At 36.5% G+C, this 21,820-nt stretch overlaps 2 protein-coding genes across 3 annotated transcripts; one reads left to right on the top strand and one right to left on the bottom strand.

The window, feature by feature from the left end:
• Positions 1-487: 487 nt before the first annotated feature.
• Positions 488-2,616, bottom strand: LOC133871942 (glycosyltransferase family 92 protein Os08g0121900). Its single transcript, XM_062309416.1, has one exon. It carries the CDS (start codon positions 2,465-2,467, stop codon positions 632-634), a length of 1,836 nt encoding a protein of 611 aa, XP_062165400.1. The 5' UTR covers positions 2,468-2,616; the 3' UTR covers positions 488-631.
• A 9,511-nt stretch (positions 2,617-12,127) lies between these two features.
• On the top strand, positions 12,128-15,644 carry LOC133870846 (putative disease resistance protein At1g50180). 2 transcript variants are annotated; one of them, XM_062308089.1, is made up of 2 exons: positions 12,128-14,141; positions 15,430-15,644. In XM_062308089.1, exons 1-2 carry the CDS (start codon positions 12,581-12,583, stop codon positions 15,447-15,449), a joined length of 1,581 nt encoding a protein of 526 aa, XP_062164073.1. In that variant the 5' UTR covers positions 12,128-12,580; the 3' UTR covers positions 15,450-15,644. The 2 variants fall into 2 exon arrangements, with proteins under 2 accessions (XP_062164073.1, XP_062164072.1); XM_062308088.1 differs by having other exon boundaries at positions 12,128-15,238.
• Positions 15,645-21,820: the final 6,176 nt, after the last annotated feature.

The raw sequence follows: 21,820 nt of genomic DNA, 5'->3' as shown, positions 1-21,820 counted from the left end.
TTTGCCTGACTTTAATATAATCAGTAAACTTTAAAAATTGCACTTTAACTTCTTAAGTTGTTCGTGTTCCTTCTGTCCGAAATTAATTAGGTAGTATTAAACCTATTAATACCATGTAAACAACATTGACACATCATTTTCCATATGTAAAAAATTTAATTAAATATATATTTTTTTAAAAAATAAAATGATGGGTTGAAGCCAGTTCAAAGCGGAGGCCAACTCCATGCACGGCGTGCAGGTACCGGAAAAAACGAAAATGAAATGAAAATGAGTCGGTTAGTCTTAAAAGAGGGTAAAATTGTTTTTATATTAACATTAAGACAATTTTACCCCTCATATTTGCAATTAAGACAATTTTACTCCTCGTATTTGCCTAATCAACTCCTTTTTATTTTATTTAAAATGAAGAGAATTATTTTTTGGTCGGAGAGGGTTCTCCCTTGAAAAGGAATAAAACATTTTAGAATCAAGAAGAAAAATCAAATTAAGAAAAATCTATCTCCACTACAAAACTATTTTGGTAACTCTTTCATGTACATTCTGACTCCGCCAACAAATCACCTTAAAACCGTCACGAAAATTAATCCAACAAAATTTGTGATTTGGGTTTAAAAACCTGAATTTGAATTCATCTCTGCCAAGCCATTTTTTGGTACCCATGTGGCGTTTGAGACCCAAACCACTTTTGCGTCAATAACTTCAACCGGTTATCCCTCACCTCGCAAAACTTTTGGGCCCACCCTTTCGGCTCAACTGGCTCGAACCCTAAACCCGGGGTCCTGTCCTTCGACATGGGGTTAACCGCTTGCGTCCAGTCCGCAACATAGGCCGAGACCCTCCTCCGAAACTTGGACCGAAATTCTGACCACGCTTGGTACTTGTAGTGGTTGACCAATGCGTCCTCCATGCTCATTGCCTTTGACCTGAAATTCTCTTTCACCTGAAAATGGTGTACCACGTTCAGCAACGACGAATCTACTGCGTCCAACAGCACGATAGACTTGTGCCGCTGCTCAATCTTTCTACGGCACGTGTACCCCTGCGTGACGCCCCCGATTGGATTGGCCGTCTGATTCGACGGTCCAAAATCGTTGCACTTAATCATGACTTGACCGATCCGACGGTGTGGTGTGGGCCCCGATGACAACGGCTTCGGTGGGGTCCTCGGCAGGAGCGATCTGAGCATGCGATCTGAGGGTTGCGTAGAAGCATGCCACGATGGACTGAAAACAAACTCGTCAACATCAACATACATCATCCAAGTGCACGAGTCCTTAGCGTAGATCGCAGCGTGGGAGAACCCAGCCTCCTGAGTCTTAGGCCAAATCCAAAACAGCGTCGTGACGTTATAGCCCTCTCTATTCAGCTCCTCAACAACTCTTACCAAGTCATCGTCGCTATCGTTGTCGTACAAGATGAACTTTTGGATGCCAATCTTGGAGTGGTACATGACCCACTCTTTCAAGAACTTTGCCACGTTGTAAACCATGGTACATGCGCACAATAGCGAATTCGGCTGATGTGGACTCGCTAAGCTGCGCCGGGGCGTGTAGTACGCAACCGAAGGGGCCACCAGGTTTTCGGCCACGATTTCGAGGGAGATTTTGATTCGCTCGTCGTCCCCGCCAGAACTAACCGCCGTTAAGTTCGGGTGAGGGCACCTGAACACCTCCTGGACAGAGCTCAAGACGGGAGTTTTAACGGCGCTTTCAGTTCCGTAACCGAATACGCACATGAACTCGTGTGGAGGCCGGTTCAATCCCTGGCGCTGATTCACGCCTTTAACGAACAAAACTACGTCGTCTTCGGTCGACAACGACTCGTACGCCATGAAAGTCCACCTGATCATGAGATTCGGCGTTGGCGTCGCAGCCGGAGATTCATTCTCCGACGGTTTTATCAGAACTGGCTGCAGGAACGGCCGAAGACGACGAGCGCTGATCGGCATGACGCACTTGAACATGTTCCGGTTCGTGAACGGGAGAACCCCGGAAAAACTCGCCACCGACGTGGCGTTGTTCTGGAAAAGACACCAGCGCTCCTCGCCGGAACCGGGCGAAAGCGTAGTCTCGGGCGAGACGATCACTAGGACCTTCCAGGCCGGCAACAGAATCGACACGGTCGAGACCGAGTCCCCGATGGAGGACACATGTCGAGTCCGGAGGTGGCCGAGTTCTTTAGCCTCATGATCGCTATGATTCTCTTGGACCGCGTAGTTGACAAGATTCGCGTTCTTGGATCGAGCCGGGAGGTTGGTCGCCGAGTACCGAATCTCTTTCTCAGAAATCGCATCGCGAGAGAGATGGAGAGAGACGAAGGCGAAGAGAACGATAGCAACGAAGCCGAACAAAAAGGTCGCTCGGACCCTTTTTCGCATGGTTTCTTGATGGTGGGAGAACGAACTCCAAGGGGAATTAAAATTGAAGAAACAGAGTGGGAATAGATACTTGTTAAGGAGGAGCATCACTGCATCAGGGTTTGTTGCAGGGGAAAGGTTTTATAAGAATTTCATGAAGAGGTAGAGTTCGAGAGGGAGAGGGAGAGGGAGAGGCGTTTTCTAATGCGAGCAGGTTTGTGGGTCTCTGTGATTGCGTCACAGACACCCCCTACTTGTTCGTAGTGAAGGCCTTTTATTTTTGGGGTTTTTCCTGAGCTGTATGACGGTATGCTTTATTGGCTTCTTAGTTTAACTTCTTAACAACCATTGAGGTTAAGAGATTTTTCTTAATTTAGGATTAAGGAATTTATAATTAATTCCTAAATTCAACAAGATACAGTATCTATTATCTAATATATACTTGTTATGGTAGTTTTTTTTTTTTTTTTTTTTTAATGTTTTTCTAAATTAAAAAAATAAAAATAAAAATCGTTGTTTGTTTTATAAATTCTGGAGTACCTAGGATCAAAACTAATGGGCCTGAAAGGCAGATCCTGCCTTAACTTAGAACTCGATCTCACAAAAAAGCATACACACCGGAATACCTCCCGGGCTGAGACTCCAAATGGAAACAAACTAAAGAACAATCAGTATTCGGCGATTCGCCTCATTAATGACTTGCCGGACAAAAAATCACAAAAAAGTAAAGCAACCAAGGCAATGAATCACAAAAAATGAAGGTAGCCGTTGGATCCTTCCCCCCTAAGGAAAGCCAACTACAACCTTGCTTTAAGAGACTAATTATCTCTCAAAAGCTCGCCCATTAATGGAATTATAAGATTGGCCGGGATTAGGATCATCTCCAATTCAATTGAAAATGACATTATTTATTTTACGATCAGAATTTAAAGTTGATACATATAATAGTATATATGATTTCATATTATTTAAATTTTTAAAATACATGCTAATATTGACTTTATATACACTTTTAGATGCATTTAAAGCATAACCTTTTATTTGAAATGAATAGTATCAATTTCATTAAATGAAATGGAGATAATCCTATTCTACTCCAAAGAGCATAAAAAATAAAATTGTCACATTTAATAAATGATCCCACGGCTGATACTTTTACTCATATCCAAGTTATGTACTTTAAAAAAAAAAAAAAATCTACTTCGATCGGTCTCACAAATTTAATTAAGAATAATAATAAGAAAAGGTGATAATGTTGATAAATTTGAGGCAAATTTTCAAAAGCTCATCCATAGAAAAAGGGACAATGTATGTACTTTTCAATATTTTGTTGATAGAATATTATAACCGGATGAGGAAATCAAAACTAGCTAGTTGCGTGTATTTTAATTTTATGATAATCATAGGTCTTTAATATATCATATATATATATATATATAAGCTTTGCTGTAAAAAAAATAACACATTGAAATATGTTTAAGGAATTAATTAATTGACATGAAAGAGACGGCTGGCTTGGATATGAGGTGTTAGCGTCGACTTGATAGACTTATTTGGTAAAGTAATTCATGTCAAAAAAAAAAAAAATAAATAAAATTTGGTAATGTAATTATTATTTAATGTGTTGTTATATATGAATTACGACGTCATTAGTTGTGTCGTGCACGATAGCTTTTGGCAAACAAATGCCCACAAGTCATATATATATCCTGCAAAGCCATTGGAGCAGCAGCCGTCATCGGCCATTTTCTAAGTACTCATATAATTATATTCACCAATTTCGTCTCGTGGCGTTGAATTCATGATCATCTTCAAATCAAAGCAATTCAAATTCTAAATATATATCCAATAACATAACAATGTCGTCTCATGGCTCGATCGGATTAAATAAGAAAAAGAATAATGTGAAATATTTTATAAATTTCTCATAAATAAAGCCCTTTTTCTACAGGAAAAATGCAAATCATACGAAACAGGATAAAGCTACATGTGAGTTAACTTTGGGAAGAATTAAAGGATATTATACCTTACGTGAAAATATAATAAAGTTTTTCAGGAATATATGAGCTTTGTGTGCATTGGAAGACAAACCTTTTGGATCGTACGTACGTGAGATCAAGAATGTAGGAGACCTAAGCTGTAAAGCCATCGCAAATTGATCTCCTTGCTTGCTGCGTATTTGATGTAATTTCGTCCGACACACTTGATTTAATCCCGTTTTGTAGCAGAAAATCGGGTTCTGAACCTGCATTAATTAAGAATCAAGAATAATTTAAAAAAAATCTCTCTAAAATCTTTTGAGCCAAATCGTGATGAATCTGTACTATGATGAGGGTCGTATAATACATGATCAGGAATTTGTCCCCGTTAGTGAACTCCCGAGGTTACATGAGATCAATTAGATAATGGGTCTTATATATATTAAATGTCGATCATATATTTATGAACATAATTAGCTGCATAGAGTTAGTGTTTCGCACTTGAGGATTTGTTTTTTTAATAATATTTTGTCATTTGCAATTACAACTTTATAAAATAAAGTAGTTATCTAATTCAAATATTAGCTTCTTTTTTTTTTACATATACAACAAGAACATAAGAGTTCGTTTTGTGTTACATGCATGCAATTTGGGTTAATTAACATACATGTTTGATCGTGTCTTCCACAGATCAACATTCAATGTATTAAATGGGCTTTATTTTAATAGTATAATTCTAGAATGAGTCAAGTCAATTTATTCTTCTGGTGTTCATCATAAATAATTGGGCCTATGATGGAATAACAAGTGTATACTTACGACGACTGTATGATATTGTACAATATTTTAGTACGTAGATTTGGTGAAAAATAACAACAAAAGCGACAGGGTCCAAGTATTTTTATACTATACATCTAGGACTTGTCCATTTCTAGAAGATGACATGGCATACCCAGGTTCTCTCAACTATATATAAAGAGCATATGGGTAGTTGCCTATCGTTGTCTTTTTTCCTTCATGAAGCCCAGCCCTACCAGAAAGTATGTCAATATTATTATTATTTCTCTTCTCGTTCTGTTTAGTTTTTTCAGTCATCTCCAGTAACTTTTACCTCTTCAGAAATTTTTTTCCCTAATTAATTGCTTTGATAATTTACTTTGAGGACCATACTAAAAACGGGCTTTTGCCAAGGGAACCTAAGAAGCCCCCAAGGGATGTCCAAACCAGGAAGCCCCCAAGAGATGACCAAATCAGCAAACTCAAAAGCATACCCGGTAGCCTCGGACCCGAGTATACAATTACTCAAGTGAAACGCTCCGTAGTTGATTCTTTAATTCATTGCTGTCCCTACTCAACTACCCTGCTTACACCACGTACGCAACCATTCTCAACTATTATGAGGAGGGGATCTTTACGTCAGTAATAAACTATTCGCAAGGGTCAGTAAAACCCTAGAAAGTTATGGCAGAAGTCATGAATCTCTATAAGGAGAGAAGGTCATTTCTCTCCCATAGTGATAATTTCTTTTGCATTATTTTTTTTTATTCAGTTTACCTCCCTCAGAGAACTTTTTCTAACTTGAGCCATCGACTGCGCTTGGTCCTCCGAAATTGGTGGTTTTCTAATGACTCCCCCTTCATTCTGTAGGAACTCCATCGCCAGTTCAACTATCTAAAAAAAAGCTTTAACGTACTTTAAGGAATCTATAGTATGCATAGGGGTTTATTTAAAATGATTTGTTAGCTAGGAGTGGTTATTTTGAGAGAGTGGATTTCACTCATTTTTTTTTTTCTCTTAAAACGTCTAAATATTTGTTGGTGAAGTTCTAGTTTGATGTTGTTTTTTTGTTACGTGCCAAATTACTCAAATACGTAACGGATTGATAAAAGTAATTCGAGGAACCCTAATACCTTCCAAATCAATTCAAGAGCTGAATATTAATAATCTTTTGATTTGCTTCATTTATTTATCAACCCAATAGGTTTATATAAAGTTACAAAGAAATGTGATAAACATAAACTACTTTCATAAAGATGTATCCTATCACTATTCACTAACATTTCATAGACATGTATCTCCTATATATGACGACTATCCTATCATTAAAAATTGTTAATAAACATAATAATAAAAATAATACACATACAAATACTTAGGGATAACACATATTATCCCTTTATTCTCTACTATTATCTTCTACTAGAGTCTTAATAGAAATAATACTCACATTACATAAATAACATCTCTTTCCATGAGTACTGTAGACTGGTAACATGTTCATGCTTTAGTGGCTTTTATGATTCATATATAATTTCATTTTATACTTTTGATGCTATTCTTGTAGTATTTTAGTGGTGTTTGCAGTCAAGTTGGTGGCCGGAAGGAGATTCAGAGCCTAGATGCTGAAGTAGATGAAGAAAGCAAACTATTTTGCATTGACGTTTGTGTTGATTGTGTGGAGTTTGAAGATAGGTTTTTGAAAGTTTAAAAAAATGCTTGCCTGCAGTCTGCAGATGATGATATTTGCCATCAAGAGAAATGACAGGTTTTTTGTATCTATGAACTCTTCTAAACAAGTAAATAAATCAGAACCTCTTAGATGTTCTACACATGTTTTGCCTCACAGACTTTTGCGGACATGAATCCTCTTTATTCCATAGTTTAGATTTTGTTTTATTACATTTAATTGTTTACGTGATGCTAGATCATTTAAAAAATTGAAGAAAAAAAAAAGCTCATATCTATTTCCCCCGAAATTGCTATGATCCTTGTGAGTGTGACCACGAGCGACATACAATTGCTAGAGAAAAACGATACTCGAATTAAATATAATGGATGAGGTGTTCTTTAATAGGTTGCATCCAAATCTCAAAGCAATGTGTTTTACTTTATATTTTCATCAAGTTACTCTTTACTCCTAAATGGGCCGTGCTATAGCGCCCATGAGAGGCCCAAAATGTTATGGGTTACGGGTTGGGGTTGGGTACCTCTACATTCTTGTTCTGGCAAGAAATATGGTAGCGTTGGCTAATGATGAATCACTGAATCAGCGCCATGTAAAATCCAAATGAATGGTGTTACAAGGGATGATCTAAAGCAAATTTTATTGTAAGAAAGTTGCGTCCCTTGGTCAGGTTTTTTTTTGGGGTTTTATAGTCGACTTCTCTCCTCCATTGGGTTTGGGAGAGCTATTTATGGCCATTTGTTGGAGCGTACGTTCTTCAGATTTTTTATGCCCAGGTAGCTTCTTGATTCTAGGACCTGTTGTCATTCTCGGTTGATTACTGTCTTTTGGGGCTTTCCAAACAGACACCTTTTCGAGTACGGTAGGGGTGTAAACGAAGTAAAACTATTCATAAGCTTGTTTAAGCTCAAATTGATAAATCTCAGTTCGTGCACAACTCGGTTATTAAATAAGTCACTCGTAGACACAAAACTATACTCGATTATTAAACGATAAAAACTCATATAAAACTCAATTTGCTCACTTATATGATACTAAATCTTAGAATTTATGTGATATACTGATATGGTATAGTGTATCTTCATTATATAATATAAATTATGTAATAAACATATGATTCATCATTCATATCAACAAGACAACAATACTTATTTTGTATGACTAATGACTAAGTATGATCTAATCATGTAAATTTTGTAATATGATCTAACAATTCAAATGATTATTATATATATATATATATTATTGTTAGAACAGATTCCGGTTTGGTGACTTGTCTATCTGCGAGAACCACTTAATCTACAAAAGAAAGAACTGCTTTGGGAGAATCCAACAATTCCACTCCGATGCTTAAGTCAGTATTATTTCAAATATATAGCTTTTTTAATCACACCTGCGTAGTTGTGAAGTATTTATAGACGGAGTGCCCAAAGTAGTTCTGTTTTTTCATTGGACCACATGTCGGGTCTGGAGCATTTGTCGACAATCCAGATCGTGGTACATGCCCCACGATGATCACGGAGTCGGACTTCAACCGGCTATAGATCGTGGGGCACCTTTCATGATAATCGCTATGATGCAGATTGTAGAGTCCGTTTTTAACCGATTCTAGATCATTGGGCATCTTCCATGATTATTGCCGGGTCAGTTAAATCAGGGGCTCGGTATTAAACCGACTCTAGATAAGATGACCTTGATAAAACATTATAATGAACTATTGGACTTTGCCGCTAACGAGCCCAATAGGTCTAGTTCTGGTAGTTTGTTGTTGGGCCTGGTTGAGCAAAAGCTCGGCCCATTAGCCATGGTCGGGATAATTTCCCAACAATTGTAAGCTTATAATGCTATAATTATAAATTATAGTTATCTAATGTCACATAATTCCTAAATTTTAACTCATAAGTATATAATTCATAGTAATGTAAACTATAAAGATTAGAAATTAATAGTAATTGGATCACTTTACTACAAAAAATTGGTATTTTTTTTTTTTTGCGAACAAAACTAAGTTTAATTTTTAAAACTCGTTATGAGCTCGAACTTGTGATAAATAAGCTTGAGTTTATGATAAATTTAAATGAACCGAGCTTGAAGATGCACTACTCACCCAAAGTCGGCTCATTTACATCCCTAAAACTATTGGAGGTGTGTGTCTCCGATATCATGATCTCTTCCTTTCTAGTGATTTTAACTCCGTGATTATTTCCTTTTCAGGCAAGCTTTTTGTTGTTATGAGGTCAGGAGCCGTTTTACGCAATATTTCCTAAAGACATGCGCTGCATTCCGTTGGTCCTGGTGAGACTCTTGGGCCGACATGGGACGCTTAATGAAGATATTCCAATACCGTCTTTGGGCTTGGGCTTTTTGTTGTCTTCCATTCCCTTTAATCATGGGTGTGGCTCAATGAAAATCGAGGGAGAACTCCTCCTCCATTCCAGTAGTTCTCAATTCCCCTGGGTCACGGGTGTGACCCAATGAAAATCGAGCTGGAACTCCTCCATTCCAAACGAAAAAGAATGTTCCGTAAGCAGAGTCATCTCGTCGTCAATATTTTTCCAACACTTAAAAGAATCGAACCAAAACTAAACGGGTAGCCTTTTTTGTTTTCCTTACTCCTTTTACATATGTCCTTTTTTCTGTTTTTTTTGAACACTTTTACATATGTCCTTGATACATGGAAGGTGTAGATCGATGTCATTTGTGGGAAGGGCTAGACAACCCACTGTTATAGGTTAAACTGGTTATAAATTTATTTCTCCAACTAGAACTGAGTCGGATTTGCTGGGTGTCAATCAATATATCAACTAGCTAGGAAAATTCTAACATAATGGAAAGCAAAGTAGACAACTTGGGATGATAAAAAAAAATTATAACAAAAACTCAGAAAGCTTAATACAAATGATTTTTGTAGTCAACAAAAATTAAAAAGATTGAGTTGCTGTCGGCAGTCAACAATCACAAGATTGCTCGGCCAGTCGAAGAAAAAATCTCCTCTCTTGATGGTTAAGATGAAAAGCAAAGAGTCACCTTCAAGCAAAACGGACGATCGAGTAGCCAAAAGACAGAGCCAAGTGAATACCAAGAAGGGCAGCTGTGGCTTCGATCACCAAAAGAAACTTCCATAGGCAGCATTGCATAATTAGATTAAGGTTAAAGGATCATCATAGGCATTGCAAAATTAAATTGAAGTTGATTTTCTCAGACGACTCATCCATGTTAATTGCACTATTCTATATATTTTTTCCTTTAGGTTAGTTTTAGACTCTTAGATGTGTTGTTGCTCATCCAATTTATGTTATTATTATTATTATTATTATTTTGAATAAGTGTGAAAAGTTCTTTTTATTTGTTCTTATTTACGGGTACGATTAAGACAGACTGCAAACATTTATTTTATGCCGTGCAATGAGTTTTGTTGTTTGAATGAAGAATATATTTTTCTATTTTCATTTGTGACATTTCAATTATTAACCGTCAACCGCACGTTAATCTTATAATTATAATGTTGTTGTATGTTTGTTTGATTTATTTATAATTTTGAAAGGTTTCTTTTTATCATTTTTCCTCAAAATCATTAGAAATGGGCAAGATAATTCTATTGTAGGGGTGTAAACTCGGAGTTGGTTTTCGATTATTGGCCAAAACCGGAAACCGGTTCTAGGGTCCCCAGTTATTAAAAAATCCTAACCGGCTCTACCGGGGTCCTCGGTTCACTGCCCGGTTAGTATCTAGATAACCGGATAAACTTGTGTTTTCAACCGTTAAACTTGCTATCCGCTCTATTTTCAGCTGATTTTGCAACTTTGAAAAAAAGAGTACTTCACAACACGACCCATTGAGCCATTAGTTTCTGTTCCCATTGAAAGACCACAATCAGAGATATCACTTAATCTTTCCTTAGAATCTGCCCTCATTCGATCAGAGACGAAGTCAGATGGTTATGCTAGTGGGGGCTATTCTTTTGCAAATGCGTTCATATGCATATATAGGGATGTTCCATGATCTCAAATCATTGTTACTCCTTTACAATTTGTTTTTAGCTGGAGAAGTCAGCTTTTATCTCATCCTAAAGAATGGATATCCTATATCAACGTACGTCAAAACTTCCCAAAACGTAAATAGCTATACAAATAGTAGAAACACGAATACTCCAAAGAGAAAGATTGAGAAGTAAAAAATCACCTGAGGTTGCTACTAATTAATGGCGTACACTGATCCTTTATTACGTAGTGAATGTCCTAGAGTAAGCTTGATTGAGGGTAATTTTATATTTTTTAATATATATATATATATATATATATACATCTAGAGTCGGTTACCCAATTATAACCGGATTTTTAAGATTTGAATAATTGGCTCTGGCTCCGACTTTGGTTGCCCGGTTACCCGGTTATAAATAACCGAGTACCAAACCGATTTCTCAATTTCTCGATTACCCGGAGCCGGTTGGTGCCTAGTTACGATTTCTCATTACACCCCTATTCTATTGTAGCTCCTCTTATTACCCCGCTTGGTGTGATTTACTTTGACCTAGGATGGCTAATTCTTAAAAATCAGGTAATGTTCAATGATTTTTGTTTAATTTCTGATTCTTATTTGACCAAGCTCTTTCCAATAACATTGGAAAGAAGAAAATTGAGGAATACAAATGCTCTTTATTAACTCTTTTGTTGAATTTCTGATTCATATTTGACCAAGCTCTTTCCAATGTTACTGGAAAGAAGAAAATTGAGGAATACATATGCTCTTCATTAACTCTTTTGTTGAATTTCTGATTCTTATTTGACCAAGCTCTTTCCAATGTTGAAGAAAATTGAGGAATACATGTGCTCTTCATTAACTCTTTTGTTGAATTTCTGATTCTTATTTGGCCAAGCTCTTTCCAATGTTGAAGAAAATTGAGGAATACATATGCTCTTCATTAACTCTGATATATATTTTACCCTGAAGCACGAGGAAAGAAATAATGCAATAATTTATGGTTAAAAAAATGTGTTTTTATTTTTTATAAAAAGCGGATGTAGGTTGTTGACCCACATAAGCGTAGGTTACGAATAGCTAATAGCCTAATGTTTGTGGTTATTTAAAAATAAATAACTGTCCAAACCGGTTAAAAGAGCATAAGAAAATAACTACCGCAACCGGATCGTGACTAAATTAACTGTTTTTCAGGAATCAGTCTTTTATTTTATTTGTCAGAAATTTCTTGCAAATAAGAAATTTCTGTCCTATTTTATTAAATAAAGGAAGCAACGTGGAAATAGTCTTGGAAGCTGCTTTCCCCGTTTATGTCTTTGGAAGACTTTTTTGAACACGGTGCCTTCTTCTTCATTTCTGGTTGTCTTTGCATGGAAGACTTGAGAGTCTCCGACTGTCGGTATGTATGTTTTTCTTGCTTCCTACCTTCTTAGTTCTTTCCTTTTCATACCCACCATCCGGATTCCAGAGTCCTGCATCAATATAAAATGGGTATTCTGTAAATCTTCCGAGATCGCAACCTGAGCTACTCCGATCTGCCTTCAGAACTCTGGGGGCATACGGGTCTATTTCCTCTCATCCCTTTCTTTCCTCGTATCTTTCTCTTCTATTCTCTACCACCCTAACCAAGAAGATTCCCAAAATCGAAATGTAAACAATTAACTTTTATCCATCATGGATCTGTTTCCGTTCATCCTTCCTTCCCTTTTTTCCTCTCCCTCCGGTCCCTCGCCACCACACTCAAGGGCGAAAAACACAAGTTTGTAAAAGATTCAAGAGAGGGGAGATAATTAAGCAAATATGGCCGACAGTGTTGTCACTTCCCTCTTGCAAAACTTGTTCGATCTACTCAAAGAAGAAGCAAATTTCCTTGCTGGAGTGGAGGATAAGGTCAAGTCACTTCATGATGAGCTCAGTTTTATAGATATCTTCCTGGAGGATTCCGCGGAAAAACGGAAAGATAAAACTGTAAATGAGGTAGTCCGGCAAATCAGGGACGTGGCTTATGAGGCTGAGGATATGATCGACCGTTTCATCCACAATGTCGCAAAACACAGGAGGACGAGCGCGATAAGGAGGATGCTTCGTTTACCTTCGACCACATTGATGATTCGAAATGTTGGAAAGAAGATAGAAGGCATCAAAGAGAAAATCGAAGAAATCTACAAGAATGGAGAAAGGTACGGCATTGAAAGAGTTGAAGCTTCTGGAAAAGCAGTCGAGGAGGAGGCAATGCACAGACGTAGGAGAGAAGTCGAGGAAGATGACGTGGTGGGCTTCTTTCATGACTCGACGACATTGATAAAGCAACTTACTGAAGGGGATCTTAAGCTCGATGCCATTTCAATCATCGGTATGGGCGGGCTGGGCAAGACGACTCTTGCCAGGAAAATATACAATAATCTTCTTGTCATGAGACACTTTAACTGCCATGTATGGGTATGTGTATCTCAAGATTTCAGAATTAGAGAGCTGTTACTTCAAATTTTAAAGGAGTTGGGATTGGGAATGGGAGTTGAAGACATGAGTGAGAAATCTGAGTATGAGCTAAAAGAGATACTATTCAGAAGCTTGCAAGGGAGGAGGTTCCTAGTAGTCATGGACGACATATGGAGAGCTGAAGTTTGGGATGAGGTAAAATCTATGTTTCCTGATAACTCCAATGGAAGCAGAATATTGATCACTAGCCGAAATAAAGAAGTGGCGTTATATGCAAGCCAAACTCCTCCTTACTATCTCCCATTTCTTAACGAAAATGAAAGCTGGGAACTCTTCCGTAAGAAGGTGTTCCGAGGAGGAACATGTCCTCCCGAATTAGAAACTCTTGGGAGACAAATTGCAAAAGGTTGTCGAGGCTTACCACTTTCGATTGTGGTATTAGCAGGCCGTTTAGCAAAAATGGATAAGTCACTGCACATATGGTCGAAAGGTGTTGGTGATGTAACTAGTTTCCTTAATAGTAACGAGGATACAACAATATGCCAGAAAATACTATCCTTAAGCTACACCGATCTGCCCCGGCACTTGAAACCATGCTTTTTGTATTTAGGCATATACCCAGAAGACTTTGAGATCCCGGTAAGTCAATTGATTAACCTGTGGATAGCAGAGGATTTCATACAGCGCACTGGCAATAGATTACCGGAGGATGATGCTGAAATGTACTTGGAAGAGCTCATTGATCGAAGCTTGATCCAAGTGGCTCGCAGGAGGAGGATAGATGGAGGAGTAAAGACATGCCGTATCCATGATCTTTTGCGAGAATTCTGCATATCGGAGAGTGCGGAAGAGAAGTTTCTTGAGGTTCATCCAGGTTACGAACATTTATCCACGAACAATTCCCGCAGACTATCCATCCAAGGTAACACTCGTCGATATTTGTCTTCAAACCTTCATGTCCCAAAAAATGTTCGTTCTGTGTTCTTCTTTGATACTGCTGATATATCGTATGATGACTGTGTTACCTGGAAATGGCTAGAAGAAAACTTCAAATTACTTCGGGTGATTGATTACGCACCAGTTTCAGTCGTGCCCAAAAGCGTAAAAACATTTATCCATTTGAGGTACTTGAGGATAGATGGTCATAATCTTGTTTTTCCAGATTCTGTTTGCAACCTTACGAATCTAGTGACACTTTACGCAAATGGCGTTGGTGGTTCAAATAGATATTTGCCGAAGGGCATATTTAAGCTGCAACGTCTTAGGCATCTGTATCTGTCTGATCATAGATGGTCGTTACCCTGGAATTCAAAGGGAGTTCTATGGAACCTCCAAGTCCTTTCCAGCTTAGCAATTAACTATGATCCTAAAAATCATAGGTTCCTTGTTGTACCGGAAAAGTTTCCTAATGTTAGGGAGTTGGTAATGTTCATTGATAGACCGTCGACATTGGAGGCGGAGCATGAAGAAGGTTCTTTTCCAAGCCTCCACCATTTAGCTCATCTTGAAACATTAGAAATTCAGAATTGCGGAATGCTTGCTGGATATTCGAATTCAATTCCATCGACAGTCACTAAGCTAGACTTACATTCTGTTGAAAGAGTCAAGGCCTGCGTGGCAGAGCTGGGAAAGCTTCCCAACCTTCGGATACTGAAACTAAGTGGAGATGAATCATATGAATATGTAAGCATTCACGTCATTGCACATTCGTTTCCTCAACTCCAATTCTTCAAATTGCGGGGTTTGAGAATTGAAGAATGGAAAAAGGAGACAAGTGCAATGCCAAGGCTTACGCATTTAGTTTTCATTCATTGCCGTACATTTACTAGCGTACCAGAACTATTGAGTTCCACCACTTTGCAATATGTGAAGGTGGTCAAGAGTCCAAGATTTGCTAGAATGCTTCGAAATATCCCGGGGGAAGTTGGGTTTGAGCTGATCATTGATGACGGAGGGATACCGGATGATTATTGAAAACGGAAGTTGGGTTTTAAGCTGCTGATCATTGATTAGAGACTGGTATTCGCTCCTTTCCTTTTTAGTTCTATTTTCATTAATTAGGATACGTTACTCTTTATATTTGCTGGAAAATTAAAAAAAAAATAATAATAATAATAATAATACAAGGTCGCGATTCTTCTGGTAAATTTATAATTAATTTAATTGCCCCTTTCATAACTTTTCTAAAAGTGTTTATTATGTCCTGACAGAGAACTTCAACGGAGATTGAAGTGGCGTTCCTTTCTATTGCTCTTTTACGAGGTTGTCCTATTCTAATGCTATTCTGAGTTACATGCGCAGATAGCTGCCCCATGCTCTTTGTTTCCTGGCCGGTTGGTTTCAAGTTTCACTATCTTTAAATATTTGGTTTCAAGTTTCCAGTAATTTGTACTTATAATATTGAAAACTATTTTATTTTCATTGAGTCCTTGGTGTTATTAAGCATTTCCTTAGTCTTTTATATTGTTCTTGCGTTACATGCATTTTGCGAAAGGCCTTCCGCTAAATAAACCTGAAAATAAAACTTAAATTTATTGATACCAAAGTAATTTATTTAAAATAATTTGTATGTTCTCTTTTTGAATATTAACAATTTTCGAAATGAACATAACAAGAAGTAAACACCTTAAGACTTATAATGAATTTAGAAAAATGCTTGGTTGTACACTTTCATCCCACTCCTATCCCACCCTTGGCTACGTAGACTAATAATGTGAGAGATAGTAGAGAGAGTGTAGTGGGACCCAAAATTTTTTAACAACATTATTGGTCTATGTAAATAAAAGTGGGATAGGAGTAGGATGAAAGTGTACAACCAAGCATTTCTCATGAATTTAATACTAAACGTTGTCCTATTTACATTAAGACACATTTTTCAGGAACTCTCTCGAATATGTGAGTAAAGAGCGAAGGAAACAGGGTCTCGTGTTGAGGAGGAGGGAAACACCAGCGGTTGAGCCAGGATTCTAAGGGTCCGTTTGGGTTTGCGATTTCAAAAAGTGCGATTTAAAAATAGCGATTTTAAAATGTGCGATTTAAAAAAGTGATTTTTAAAAACGCAGTTAAGCGTTTGACAAAATCGCAGTTTGATCTTTAAAATCGCAGGTTAGCCTTTTAAAATACTGCGTTTTCAAAAAAGTACCTCATTGCCTGCGATTTGAATAAGCACTTTTCTGCGATTTTAAATCGTAATTTTTAAAAAAAACAGTTCCCAAACGGTTCATTTTCTCCGATTTAGTTTAAAATCGCACTTTTTCTTTACGAAATCGCAATCCCAAACGCACCCTAAGTCAGGGTCAAGATTTTTTTTTTTATTGAATAAAAAAAAAAACTAAAGTTGAACAAAATTTAATTAAAATTTTTAACTAACGCAATAAATAAATAATTCAGCAAAATTTAATTATTTTTTAAAACATATAAATATAACTTACAATTTAATTCAGTTGTCCTCGACGAGAATAGTAATAGGCAATTTTTTTCCTATCACTAGAATGGTAATCGGCAATTTTTTTCCTTAAGCAAGGATCGGTTGACAGATTTGCTAAATTTACCTCAATACAAGCTTTTTTAGAATTTAATTGTAGCTCAATTAAATCATTGTTCTACATAATCTCATGCAACTACAATTATATATTTTATACAATTAAAATATGAAATAAAAATTATATATATTCATAAACAATTAAATATAAAAACAATTATCAAAAAGCAATCTAAATATAAAAGAATAATAAATTAAGAAGAACAATTTAAATATAAAAGCTTAAATCTTAAAGAATATGAGAGTTTATTATATACCTGAAACAGAAAAACTGAAAGGCTGAATTTTGTTTAGAAATTAATTTGAACGGTTGAACTTTGAATGAGAAAGGTATAGAAAAATAAAAAATAAAAATAAAAAAAAAAAAGGAAAAATGAAACAGTAAAACAGAAAGGGTCACATTGCACGCACATGGATCTTATAACTTCTAAAGCCACAACCCACAAGCACACAACTCTCACAAATTTGATCCATCATTTACAAAAAAAAATTAATAAAAAAATGAGATAATTGCATCGTTAGTTCTTGGAGTTGGCCATAATTATTTTTCACTCCATGTGGTTCAAAAAAATCATGGGAAGTCCTCGTAATAAACAATAATTACAAATCAGTCTCTGAACACATTTTTCATCCAAAAGTTAACAGATTCTGTTAGTCAGCCACGTCACACCCAATAAGAACTCAACACATGTCCATTACGATAATAGATATAAAATCTAATAAAAATAAAAATAAATAATATTTTTTTAAAAAAAAATACAAAGGGAGGGGGGGTGGTTGCACTTTGTTTTATTTTTTTTAAAAAAAATATATTTTTATTTTATATTTTTTTATTGTAATGGACATGTGTTGGCTTCCTATTAAGTATGACGTGGCTGACTAACGTAATCTGTTAACCTAGTGGATGAAAAATTGGTCCAGAAAGTGATTCTTAATTTTTTTTTTTTTTTTTTTTTTTTTTTTTTTTTGAAGGGAAAGTGTAAAGATTTCATTAATAACACCCCAAGGGTAACGAAAGTACAGATTACAAATAACGGGGACTTAGCATAATACAAATGCCCCATAACAGTTACCCAAATCACAAATTATATCAACAGCTGCTACTAATAATCTAAGCCTAGCCAACAGAAATGTGTCTCTACGTTGAGATATGAACCTCTACTTGCACTATGGAGTCGGTCACAAAACTGTGCTAAAAAGCAATGACCAGACTAAATCAACCCCAAAGCAAGCTGTTAAATACAATCTGTCCAAAGCAAAAAACACCCAAAGCAGGATCTGTCGTCGGAGGAAAAACCACAGGAGACGGCGCGTGCAATACACGCGCCGCCACCGAACAGCCCTTGCAACCGCCTAAAGCAAGAAAAACCCCCGGGCACCACCCTGCACGGCAAAGATACAAAACATGTCCATCACGCGCGGCCCAAGATACGAAGAACACCCTGGCGCGTGGAAGCCACGCGCCGGTCACCGCTGAGCTACCCAGCCGTAGAAGGCAGCGTCTGAACCAGAGGACGTCGATGAGCACAGCAAAGGGGCGCGTGTCGACTAGGGGGCTGTGGAACAGCGCAGATCTGGCTTTCAAAGGATGGAAAAAACTGTAAGCCAACCAAGATTACGCCAGCCACCGAAGCGACGGAATCTCCTCCTCCGACGCCTCTCTGAGATGTTTCCTGCTTACCGAATGAAACAAATAAAAAGACTAAAAAACTACCCAAACCTCCATAGTCCAAACGGACTAGGAGGACTAAAATCCAACACCGGACAAGTCCGGGGGATACAAAACTCCAGACAGCCCTAGTGGCTGGGAGACTAGCTCAAAAACCTCTCTAGCCCAAAAGGGCTAAGAGAAGAACCAAAACAAAACCGGGAGGAGGGAGGCAAGCCTCCCTCCCCCGGCAAGCAGCTTGAAACGGAGGGAAGGTCAGAAGAGAGAAGAGGGAAGAGAAAAAAAGGCAGAAGACAAGAAAGTTATTTACCACGAAAACCTCTTATAAACTTTTTGAACCACGAAGAGTAAAAAATAATTATAACCCACCCCAAAAACCTATGATATAATTATCCCAAAAAATTAAAAAAAAAAAAAAAAAAAATGAAATTTGATCTGCCCGAAAGAACATGGTTACTTCGTGACTCCCACGCACACCGACAGATATGAGAACTTCTACTAAAGCCACAATTAACCAATCATGGCACTATCTATTTAATAATAATAAAAAAAAAGCATTCATGACTTTTAGTCAAGTCTACAAGTCAACAACCACAGCTACAATTAACTTTCCGTCACTTTTGGATCAGATCAATTGACTTTACATGTTCTTAAAAAAAATAAATAAATAAATTGTGTTTGCTTGTTGCTTCAAAATAGTAGATCTGTGTGCGTGTGAGGCTGTGACCGTGTTCTTTTAGACGGATCAGATTTTTTTTTTTGGTAAACAACGGATCAAATCCGTGTGATCGAGTGAGTTGTGTGCTTTTTTCTTGTTCTCTTTGAAATTGTGAGTTGTGTCATGATTTCCTTTTTTTTTTTTTTTTTTTTTTTTTTTTTTTTATTCAGTGTCATGGTTTTTTTTTTCTTTTTTTAAAAAATAGTGTCATAATTACTTAATTGTGGCTTAGGAGAAGGTATCATGTCCGTCGGTGTGCGTGTGAGTCACGGTGTGACCGTATTTTTTCGGACGGATCAGATTTCATTTTTTTTAATTTTATTATTATTATTTTTTATTATTATTATTACTGTTTCAAGGGTTTTTTTTTTTTTTTTTTTTTTTCAATTTTCAATCGTTGAAATTAATTTTTAAACAAGATTCAGCCTTTCAGTTTTACCGTTTCAGGCATATAATAAACTTTCATATTGTTTAAGATTTAAGCTTTTATATTTGAATTGTTCTTTTCAATTTATTGTTCTTTTATATTTAAATTGAGTTTTTGATAATTGTTTTTGTATTTAATTGTTTATGAATATATATAGTTTTTTTTCATATTTTAATTGTATAAAATACATAATTGTAGTTGCCTGAGATTATGGAGAAAAATTATTTAATTGAACTACAATCAAATTCTAAACAAGCTCGTATTAAGGTAGATTTAATAAATTTGCCTACCGATCTTTGCTTAAGAAAAAAAATTGCCGATTACCATTCTAGTGATAGGAAAAAAAATTGCTGATTACCATTCTCGTCAAGGACAACTAAATTAAATTGTAGATTACATTTCAATGTTTTAAAAAATAATTAAATTTTGCTGAATTATTTATTCATTAAAAAAAAATTGACCCCCCTAACCTAAAATCTTAGCTTCACCGCTCTATTTATTGGAAGGGGTTTTTGAATCAACAAAAAAAAAAAAAAAAATACTAAAATTATCAGAAGAGTTTGCTGTGGGAGAAGAAATTATAACTGTTTTAGTCTGTTTGGAAGAAATTGAGTAGTGGTTAGAATTTTGGACAAAAATTTCTTACAAACCGGTTTGTAGGAAATTTCATACAACCCACGTATAAGATTGATATGTGTCTCTTCGCATGTGAGAAACACATGTTTTAATGAGAAATGCTCAATGTACTTAAACTTTTACAAATGAAGCCTTACTAACTGACATGAAGCTTATTCATTAGAGATGATCAAAACAATTAATAAAAAGAAATACTACGGGTACCAATGAATAAGCTCCACGTCATCTTAATAAAGCTCTCTTTGTAAATGTTTAAGTACATGCATTTCTTTGTTTTAATTGCATGTACTTCTCAAATACTTTTTTAATAGCATTAATAAAAAAACATGTGCTTCTTATATATTTAAATGACACATATGACTCTTATATGTGCGTTGTATGAAATATCCTACAAACATGTTTGTAGGAAATTTTTGTCCAAAAATTTTTGTAAGAATATCTACTAATTTTTTTTTTAGTAAAATCAGTGATCTTTATAAAATCAACTGGAAAATGCTAGCTTAGCAAGTACAACATCCTTGATAGATTCAGGACATATTCTATTCCAAACATAATCCAAAGAAATGTTCACTGCCAATTTTGCCAAACCACGAGCAGCTTTATTAGATGATCTGCCCACATGCCGGACTGCATACCTGTGGGAAACCAGGAGCTTTAGTCCGAATATCTGCAATCAATGGCCATAGGATTTCCAGCAAGGGCTCTCTCCATTCACAGCTTGTACCACCTCCAAAGAATCGCCTTCGAATTCTACTTGAGAGACTCCTATGTCACTGCATAGATTCACAGCCTTCCAAAGAGCTACTGCCTCTGCTACTGGAGGATCACGAAAATGGGGAATCACTTTTGCCATTGCTGCCACAACCTGACCCTTCTCATCTATTAAAATTGCCCCCACCCCCATTGTCTTCATAGAAATATTAAGAGTAGCATCCCAGTTCAGTTTCAAACAACCCCCAGGTGGTGGCAGCAAGAGATCGGCTGCTGTGTCGTGGTTGTCCATTCAACGGGAGTAGTTAACTAGACATAAGAGGCCACAAGATCCTTAGAGCATTCACAGTAGCTTTCTTATAAGAATTATGTTTCTTAAATTTTAGGAAAAATTTCAAGAAAGTCACAAAAAACCACCTACAGCTACTTTCCTATATTTTTATTTTCACTGAAAATGCTACAGTGTTTCTCTTTGCATAGAAAAACATTGTAGCATTTCCATTCATTTATTTATTCACAAAATACATTATCTCTCTTACTTTATCTTCTCTTTTCTATTTTTAGTTAAAGTAAAAGTATATATATATATGGAAAAAAATGAAGGGAAGTTATTACGGAGTTTTTTTTTTTTTTAAAGAAAAAAAGTGATTTTATTCTCTATGTATACGGAAAATGATTGAAAAACTGCTGACGATGCTCTTAGCTTGATTCATCAACAGAAGCGGTGAGTGAAATACCTGACAAAAACAAAAGAGTTTCGGCGAAGCCAGATGAGTCGAGGTATAGTCAGGGCTTCAAGAAGCTCTTCATCATCCATCCTATCCCTTGATTGCTGAAACAACCCCAGGCCATCAGTCTCCACCAGAACAAGCTTTTGTAGTCTTCTAGAATATCTGCTA

Source organism: Alnus glutinosa, chromosome 6, assembly GCF_958979055.1.
Source record: "Alnus glutinosa chromosome 6, dhAlnGlut1.1, whole genome shotgun sequence".
In the NCBI taxonomy this organism is placed as follows: domain Eukaryota; kingdom Viridiplantae; phylum Streptophyta; class Magnoliopsida; order Fagales; family Betulaceae; genus Alnus; species Alnus glutinosa.
Note: the sequence above shows the minus strand (reverse complement) of the source record. Positions and strands in the feature narration are given on the sequence as shown.

What these genes read in the sequence shown, in the direction of transcription:
- LOC133870846 (XM_062308088.1), top strand. Translation starts at nt 12,581, where the DNA reads ATGGCCGACAGTGTTGTCACTTCCCTCTTGCAAAACTTGTTCGATCTA.
- LOC133871942 (XM_062309416.1), bottom strand. Translation starts at nt 2,467, where the DNA reads ATGCTCCTCCTTAACAAGTATCTATTCCCACTCTGTTTCTTCAATTTT.